Source organism: Metopolophium dirhodum, chromosome 8 (genome assembly GCF_019925205.1).
Source record: "Metopolophium dirhodum isolate CAU chromosome 8, ASM1992520v1, whole genome shotgun sequence".
Taxonomy (NCBI): Eukaryota; Metazoa; Arthropoda; class Insecta; order Hemiptera; family Aphididae; genus Metopolophium; species Metopolophium dirhodum.
The window spans coordinates 30,022,548-30,032,884 of record NC_083567.1 but is presented as its reverse complement, the minus strand read 5'-3'; the positions used below and the strand labels follow the sequence as shown (position 1 = coordinate 30,032,884).

At 30.9% G+C, this 10,337-nt stretch overlaps 1 protein-coding gene across 1 annotated transcript in view; it reads left to right on the top strand.

The window, feature by feature from the left end:
• LOC132950286 (ATP-binding cassette sub-family D member 1) overlaps nt 1-10,337 on the top strand; it is a 61,289-nt gene that overhangs the window by 34,085 nt on the left and 16,867 nt on the right. The window contains exon 2 of the mRNA XM_061021647.1: nt 218-456. Within this exon, the coding sequence (XP_060877630.1) occupies nt 218-456 (239 nt within the window). The remainder of the gene's footprint in view (nt 1-217; nt 457-10,337) is intronic.

The window sequence follows — 10,337 nt, the reverse complement described above, 5'->3', positions numbered from 1 at the left end:
TATGCTCTTCGATCACGCCCTTGAATATATACAACCCATGCATACGATTTCATCTCTGGGGTACACTTACGACTGATCCTATAAAATATATACATGCTTACATAATATATATATAATATTAATATTATCGTATAATTTTTTTTACAACAAAACAATATTATGTATGCGTACGATTATGTAACGAGTTTTGACAATATGGGTTTCTGTTCGCTTACAGGACTCGACTGGTCAACCACGCTTACGGTATGTACTTCAAGGACCAGACTTACTATAGGGTGAGCAACATGGACGGCCGCATCGAGAATGCAGACCACCGGCTGACGGACGACATCACTGCGTTCACGTCGTCCGTGGCGCACTTGTACTCGCACCTGACCAAGCCGCTGTTCGACTGCGCTCTGATCGCGCTCACCTTGGCCAGGAGCAGCAAGCAGATGGGCGCCGCCGTTGTTCCAGGTGAGTCGACTATACGCCCCCTCCCCCCCTCCACGTTATCTGCGCAGCCGTTTGAACAAATTACAAAAAGAAAAAAAAATCTCGTGCCGCGTTTGCTCCATTTGCGAATAAATTAATATAAATAACATAATCGTACAATACGAAGCAAACCGCATTAATGTAGGTATACCGCATTTGGCGCATTTAGGTACGAATGTTCGATTAAAGTTCCTAATTAGATGAGATTATGCAAGTAATCGAACGGCGAACAACTGTAAAAAAAAATTGACGTACTTGTACGTACGTGTATATAGTACAGGTATAAAACAACAGGAAATCAATTTTTGATCGAATTCGCTTCGAGGAAAAAAATGTATGCGTATTAATTTTTTACTTGACCTAGAATACAATATGACGTACCGATAAGTTACCGACAAAATAGCAATCTTATGAATAAAATATAATAAAGTACCTAAATATTATAAACTATAATTATTGCCCACAATTAGAGTCAATTGAAAAAAATAGTAATGGCCAACCTTCAACTTCGCGTTTAGTATCGGTATATTATATAATATAATATAGTCCATCAACAGTGCAATTTAAATCTACAAAATACACAATATAATATTTAGGTACACAATGCTTGTTTGTGAAATTCAATAATAGAGGGTCACACTTCTACGGTGTAAATAGTATACCGATATCAAGAAGTATTATATTATTATCATTACCACTGATTTAGTATATAATTAATCAAAGTTATTATCAACTAAAATAATATTAATATACCTACTCGAAAATGTCCTCAAATCCGTATGGGCAACATTGTACGCACTGTCTCTCGCGTTGTATGCGAACTATAAATATCTGATACAATATCCAAGTGCATAGCCTATACCTATAATAGCATACGATATTTCAAACGAATTCTGATTTTGCAAAACACCAATCGAGCATAATACTAACCTAACCTGTCGAATATACGGCGCGGAGTTGCGATCTCTTCGCACCACGGATTTCAGCAGACGTCATCCGAGCGTGTTCTTTATCAAACGCAAGTGTCGGCTATGCGTACAATAGCTGCACAATAATATCATAATGTTTTGTTTTGTTTTATACGATTACGTAACCGTGTGCCAAGTAGGGCTTAGCAGGCATATTATGCTGGCAGCGTATAAGGCAATAATATTCTGCGATAAGTCTCATGCGGCGGTGAAACGCGCAATATACCTTTCAGTGGCTGGTACCTACCTATGCGATGATAATAATAACATATAAATACGAATAAAGAAAACTTACACGCATTCTCGTGCACATGCATGTGTGTGTGTGTGTGTGTGTGCGTTGTCGAACAACCACAGACAGACGTATATAATGTTAACCGTGTGGATCCGCGTTTGACATTGTTTTCCGGTGCCTCGGATTGTGTCAATATCATGTAGGCACCACTAGAAAACCAATACCGTTTCGTGTCATTCAACAAATTCGAAAACAGAATAAACTCGACCTCTGAACCCCAAGGATTTGTCTCAAAACTCAACGACCCTGTGCTGTGTCCGGTATACTTCGATTATTCCGTGTCGGAACTATACAATAATATTATATAATCGTATACCTCTACAATAAATTACGTCTCATACACTGTCAGCGTTCGCAAATACCTCTGTAGTTTCCAGTCGATGGACAAAATAAAAAAAAAAAATTATGAACATAAAACAACATTCAATATTATCATCATTGCCGACCTATACTGCATAATTACATTATGGTTACCTGATTTTCCGTGTACCTACACGCATAATATAGGTACCAATACGATTCGGGGTCGACGGAAGGATAAAATATTTTATATTACACGATTTATTATTTTTACACAATTACGCGTGGCGGTGAGTCATTCGTCGTCGTCGTCGTCGTCGTCTGTTCATATTGTATTTTACTTGGCGAGTTCATTTGAATATCGCGCTCGTGTCATTTACCACAGAGTGCCACAATAACGTCGTTTCGTGTTTACATTAAACGTAGTTTATTATAGCACGCCGAAATGATAATATATAAATCGTATATTCAATGTTTTTTTTTTTCAACTCTTATCAAACACTAAATCCGGCCTGACATTCTGTAATGCATTGTACTATTATAATATAGTAGGTATTATCCACACATTATTACTATGATTTAAATGGACATCGTGACATTGTGTAAACATTGCATATTCCGAAATATGTAAAAGAGTATATTATTTCAATTGTTAACAAATCAAAATATAATGTTATATAATAACAAAAAAAAAACCAACCGACACTTTAAAAGAAACAACTACAAAAGTTCTGATATCAATCGGAGCTAGCTAGATTGTCGTATTATACAGATGAACTATGAATGGTTCGATCCATATTCATCCTATATAAAGTCGCTTTTCTCGGTTTTATTTAGTACGGTTGAGATGCGAAACAAAAGTTTTTAAAGAACGATGTATTATAAAGGCGTGACAAAACGCTCGTCGATCTATCAGCAGTCAATAAATATTCGTCTGACAACATGAATATTGTTGTTCGTACAACATTATATGACTAATAGACAGGTTTCGTAGATTTTAATTAATGATTAATTAATTTTCGACCGACGAGACTCCATTGACACGCACATATATTAGAATAAATTAATGCTATTGTTTTTTTTAGATATCAATCCCAATGGCGAGGGGCCCCGCTGCAGTTTTTATAATTTGAATTGAGTTAAATCTGAATGTGAATTATTGTAATTTCCTTTAATTTTTTTTTCTAATCTGTACATCAGTTCGTAGATTAAAAGAAATTTTATTGGCGATTTACGACATATGATTATTAGTGTGCGCAATTGACGTGTGTTGCAGCGACATATAGTGTGCACCGCAGGTCTGATAGAAAAAAAACCAATTTCCTAGTACATATACGTAAGTGGATATGCTGTCGCCCTACTTTTCTTGCCATTTTATATACTATAAATTATAATGTATAAACAAACTTAACTATAAAACATAATATAATAACATAAACAATATGCAAAAGACTCGCGGAAACTACCTCCGCTCACATGTCACATTATAAGTTAGTGTTGGTATTTTCCGTATTTTATAACACCATATACAACGACCTTCCGTGATTCGATTAGTTACCGAAAATACCACGACACGAACACGCGTTGTATTGCAATATCAATTATTAACTAAATAATAACAACAAATATAATCATTAACTATTTGTGAACCAATTTTTTTAAATACAGTCTAATATGGTATAGAAGGTTATAATTGGGCGTAACTAGGATTTAATAGTTACAGGGGCTACAGTCTTAGAAAACAAAAGTTCAAAATAAGTCGTGGAGGCAGAGCCACCCCGACCATAAATCTGTTTTGACATTTGGGTCATAGTTGAATTGTATGTTTTGATTCTTTTCTTACATAAACTCGCACATGGTTTATCCACAATATTAACAAACAATATAATGTATGAGTATTAATTATTTTACATAAAGAACCCGTGGCAGTTTTTCTTCATGCAAGGATTTGGATTTTACCAAGGTGGGACTAAAATATAAAAAGTATAGGAGGGGATGAAAACGTTTATGCGGGGCTAAGTCTCTAGTTACACTGATGTGGTTACAGATTATAAATCTAATATAACTAATAAGTGAAACATTTAGAATGAAAACGGCTTCAGGCATTTTCTATATAGGAACAAGTGTTTTAATTTAAAATCTATACCTATAAATAATATTTGGCTAAAAAATTTAATGTAAATTTTTTTTTATCTATTTGCGTATGGAGTGAGTTTTGATTTGAATATACACCACGCATCATGCATATACGCATGAGATACGTTCTAGATCAAAGGTTCCCGACCTTTTTTTACACTGCCTATTTTTTAATTTTGTAAAAACTCACCCCTCTCCACTAGGTTTCAAAATATTTTGTGTTATTCATAAATAATAATGACAATCACGATTTTAAAATAAATATCAAATTTAGTTGGGTTGGAAAATATGTTTTTTTTTTTTTATTAGAAAACAAGAATAATTTATATACAATCTGTAATAATTTATACAATGTGTTATATGGGGGGGGGTACAAGTATACAAGACGGGGCGGCATGATAGAAGGGAGGGAGAGTCCAATGACCCTACTTAAAAAAAACATGTTTTAAAACAAAATTTTAGATATACAGCCACTCCTGCATTATGCATCGGAGATGAATATATTATATGGGCGAGTAATTTTATAAAATGTCTATCGTCAAAGAAGTGGAGGAGGACTCATGCCTGTAAGAATTATTGTTCTATTTGCTTTCACAATAATCTATAACATAAAATTATAATATTACTGAAATTATATAATAGACTTATCAACTGGCTTGTCAAGCACACGTTAATCACCGAATGTTTATAATTTTTTTTTTAAACAATTTATAACTATTAGTAACGGGCACGTATTGAGTCCAGTAGAAACTGATCGAGTGCTAATGTTATAATGATTTTTGTATTACTCTCTATACGCCAAAATTGATTTTAAATTGTTGACTTTAATTTTTTTTTACATTAAAATCTAAACGTAGGTACGACCCAACGTCAATTGTACATTAGTGCATATATCATGTATGTGCATTAATTAATTTAAATTTGATTTGTATATGTTTATTTAAATACAATAAATATTATTATTATTATCATCAGTTAAAATTGTTCATCTGATAAGAGTATATAAAAACTTAAATTTGATTTCCTTTTATAATAAACACATATTATGTACCCATGACCTATACAATATTATATTGTATACAGTCAATATACAGACAGATAATAATTTGATTGCAATATCGGAAGATTTAAAAACCTTATAATGTAGTATAAGAATAATTAAGAATCGACGTTGCGAAATGCTCAAATCGAAGTTGAAAATTTGAAAACAGCCAGAAACTCGGTGTGTAGGAACTGTTTCATTGTTAACAATCTATCCATTAATAGCAGACACATCGAAATAATGTTGATGACATATCACGTGTCGTTTATAAATACGTATATTATTCTCAAACATACATATCATCGCGAAACCTTCACGAAAAAAAAAACAGATTCACCAGACTAATAAAATTCAAGGTTTGGAATTATTTGAGAGAAAAAAAAAAATGTAATAAATAGAATTATAATCATTGCATGTTCGTCCTTCTAATACGTATATACTGCTTAAAGGTGCATACTATTATACATTTATTGAAGTACAAAATTAAATTCTACAGTAGATTTTCGATAGATATACCTACAACCTATACCTATATATAATATAGTTTTTCTAGAAATGACTTTCTCAATAGGTATACCTATCACTTAATATTATGGATTGATTTATGCAACAACCAAATAGTATAAACTATTATTAAAATATTCGTAAACATATTAAATAATAATAATAATTACATAATATAATTATGAAGTTTTATAAATAATAATACGTATACCTATATTATATATGAACGTATAAAATATATAAATCGATCACATCAAGGATGATGGGGAGAGCTTGGCCATCGTACTGTAGTAATGACTTATGGTTAAGTCTGACGGTATTTTTTATTAATAAGTAAGAACGTTTCGTTTCTATTTAAAATGTTATTTCCCACCAGCGTCCCCGGATATCACACCATAAAATTAATGACTATATTACCACAGGCGCCATTGAAAGACAAATCGGTACGATAAGATGAGCTGTATGTATACATGACTCAAGTGCAACTGCAGTTGTGGTCAATATAAGCTATAATAATATATTATAAGTAAAGCACGCAGCCCAATTTCGGGATAAAACTTTTGCCATTTTTCGTAATATTTATACATTATTTATACACGGATGTTTGATAAAGTACAGCCGTAGGTACCTTTATAGTACCTATATAGACGAATTTAAAACATGTTTTTAATTATCAGACAAATCCGTATACAGGAGCCTATGTTATACAAATCTTCGTTATATACAGTTATACGATAACTTATTATAAAATCGTATGCAGAGATGTATTTGGAAATACATAGTGGGAGTGGTATTAATCAGATACCTAATTGTTCTACCATTGATAAATGCTAAAAGCATTGATGATTCCATTGAGGTTTGATTTGTCTATGGTCAATGCTGGATACGTGGTAACTATACGTAACTATTTCGACCTAGGAATCTGGAATATTATAATATACTAGCTGATCCCGTGCACTTCGTTGCCCCTTAAATGTATCAACTCTATATGACTTAAACTTTGTTCAATTCGTTATTTAATATTCGGTGTATAGTATTCAAAATGTATCTTAACTTTTCCGTTTCCCGGAATAAAAATTCTGATACGCAGCAGTACATTAACAGGTAGGCAATCTACCTGTGGTAGATCGCGGACCCCGTGCTGTTTGTACGTATGATTTAACTCTTAAGTACCAAATTTTTACCAAGTTTGTCGTTTGTACTTAATACAATCAATTTATACAAAATCCTATTCTAACCTAACCGTACTAAAATCCGATGAATGAAATAAAAAAAAAAATTTTACCCTTTGTAAATATTAACCTATTTTCTTCCCAGAGGTCTAATCTACCAACTAGCTATATAAATACACACACTATAACTATACAGACTAAACTCTGGAACTACTTATTAGATCTTATTTATCTTATTTGACAAAAGACAATAATACAAATCAACAAATATGCCCGATTAACCAATAGCAACCAATATATTGTACACAGGTGGATTTTCACGTATTGGCAGTGAATAATTATAATCGTTAATTACTCCACTAAAACGCAACATTTTTGAAAATCCTTTCTTATTGCGCGGTGAAAATATGAGAAGAACCTCTATTCCAAATGTAAAGTCCGTACGTTGAGTAGTTTTTGAGATACAGCGATCAGTGAGTCAGTGGTATTTGGATTTTATATGTATAGATAACTAATTATTGACTAACATTATCGAACTTTATTTATACCTAAAACCTGTTCCGTGATATCCTCTTTCATTTAAAAAAAACTGCATGACAATTGGATAAGAAGTTTCGGAGCCAAACCGTAACAAAGATTTCCTCTTTTGCTTGATTTCAGTTTTATATAATATATAGATAAATTGAACACTTTGTACGAAAATACGACTTAATTTTTCGAATTGATCAACGTGACAACGATATACTAGGTACACCCAAATAATTCGGTTTGTACATATAAAACGTCTAAATAAGTTTAATTTATTCATTCATGATTAGATACAATTTTATTGAAATTAATAATTATTATAATATAATATTTCTATACGGTAAACGCATTATTGATAATACACCGCGTATAAACAAATACAAAGAATAATAAGGATTTTCAAGTTTATTATTTCTTTGATACACGATTTAAAAGTGCACTTTTATGATAAAAAGAACATGTTTGAATAAAATTTCATTACACTTAAACCTTAAAATATATTGTGGAAAATAATTACAACTATCTATAATATTAAGGAATTATAATTAGCTATAATTAACGCATTTAAAAATTTATAGCGTCTCTATTATAAGTTTTTATTTTTGTCCTCATTTATAATCTCTTGAGTTTTCCTTGATTTTTATGTTATGTCCCCAAATATTACTGCATCATTATAGTTTTACACTTTCATATCCGTGATCATTGATCAATAATTATTTATTATGAAGTTACTTTTAATTACATTAAAATAATGTATTTATTCATTTTTTTTTTTATACCTTCCTATAGATATACAATGTCCCTAAGTAAATTGTAATGTAATTAATGTTATCTTATTTTCATTTATCGATATGATTTATAGTAGCGAGAAACAAATAAATAATTTTATATTTTATAATATACCTATAATATAATATTATTTTATGTATAACAAGTGTGCAACAATATTGCCAGTTTTTTTTCAGTGAAGTTTTTAGAATATTCTAACAGTTGTTTTTTACATAACGTTTATGCATATTTTAATTTTTATGAAGTGTGCATAATATTTTATTGATTTTAGCAGCTCCTATACATTTTTCGTGACTCTGACCCATTTATAATTTCGGGGCATTGAATTAATTATCCACACACCAGCTAATATTACAAGCACTAAGCAGTAACCCAAGACATCGTTTTCATATTGTATCAAAGTACTTAATGTATAATAGTTCCTTGATCACTAATAATTACGTTAAACACAATCCACTTATAAACTGCACTGACTAGACGTATAATTATTATTTATTACTTATACATTTAGTTACAAGTATTTGAAATATATCGAAACATTTGGACCAAAATATATAATAATATACTATTATACTTTCTGTAGACCTACAGTGGCGGCTCGAGGAAGGATATTTGAAACACGTGAAGCACAAAGATATTAATGGGTGGGTGTCCTATGATGGTTGGGAAAGGTATAGTTTGAATAATTTTTAAAGGTTATTTAACCACTATAACAACCTATGAATATTGAATACACTATTTGGAGAGCAGGGAAAAAATGTCTAGGGTGGGTGGTGCAAAGATATTAAATGTGAGTCAAGGAAAAAAAAGTTCAAGCTTGCCTACCTATGTATTTGAGTAGTTTTTTTACAACTGATAAAACAGTTTTTATTGAACACGCCGTGACCACCTATCTTTTATAGTATTTTACATGTATGACAATGACGGACTACTCAGCAATAATAATTACTGCAGTATTTACCTCAATCGTTAAATCAAAATATAATATATTTTTGTACACTATTTTAGTGAAATTTCTGTTTTTCTTAACTAGTTTTACCGCAATCGACATAAAACTGGTTGTAGGTAAACTCTTTGCTCGGCAGCAAAACTATTTGTAAATAGCGGAAGTGAATATTGTTGTAGGTAACCAAACTTAATATTTGCTTGTGAAATCCACCAAGGTGGATTTTAGCCAGAATTTATCATATTTATAAGTATATATACAATAAATATAATTATTTTCATGATTAAATATACGTTATGCAATTATTATTCGATCATCGTATTAATTACTTAAGAAAAAAATGCAATAAAAAAAGACATATTAACATGAAATTAATTTCATGGGAATCAAGGTGATTTCTTATCTAGTTTCCTATTGCCCATAATTAACAGTATCATTTTTTGTGTGTATTAAATTGTCGTTTGGCTGAAACATTTTCCGTGTGAGATAATAGTAATAATAGCCCGGCCAAACCTAATAACTAACGAGTAATGAATAATATCATAGACGTATATTGTATAGATTATAGATATCAAGTCAGTGTTTTAATGAGATTATTCATCGAACTACAAGAAAAAAAAATGTATTCGTTTTCATCTGAAAGAAATATACTTGTATTATTATAACACATATTACATTTATGTTACAATTCAAATTTAAAAAAGCGTTTCTTATATGTGAGAAATATGTAAAGTTATCATAATTATTGATTCATGCATATACAGTATAACTATATCTATAATATATTATATTCTCTGCAACGGTGCGTGTAAGACAATAAACAACCTATTTTCTACTGTAATATAGGTTTAAAAAAAAAAAAAACTACATCTGAGACAATATAATAAGAAACCCTTTGATTTAACACATTGGTTTAAAGAAACCCTTTAACGTATTATAATTGTATTTGACGATTGAGCTTCGTTGTACAACAAAAAATACATTATACAATGTACTTATATACACAGGAGTGTATTCAAGTATAGGCGCTTGCCTGCGACTACAAATATTAATTTTACACTATCTATTATACTGATGAAAATTATTGGTTTTCTCATAAATATTGTTCTGTCTTGAGCATTTGTACAATTATGATATGTTAAAAGAGTGAAAAAAAAAAACGTATTCGTGACCGCCATGTATT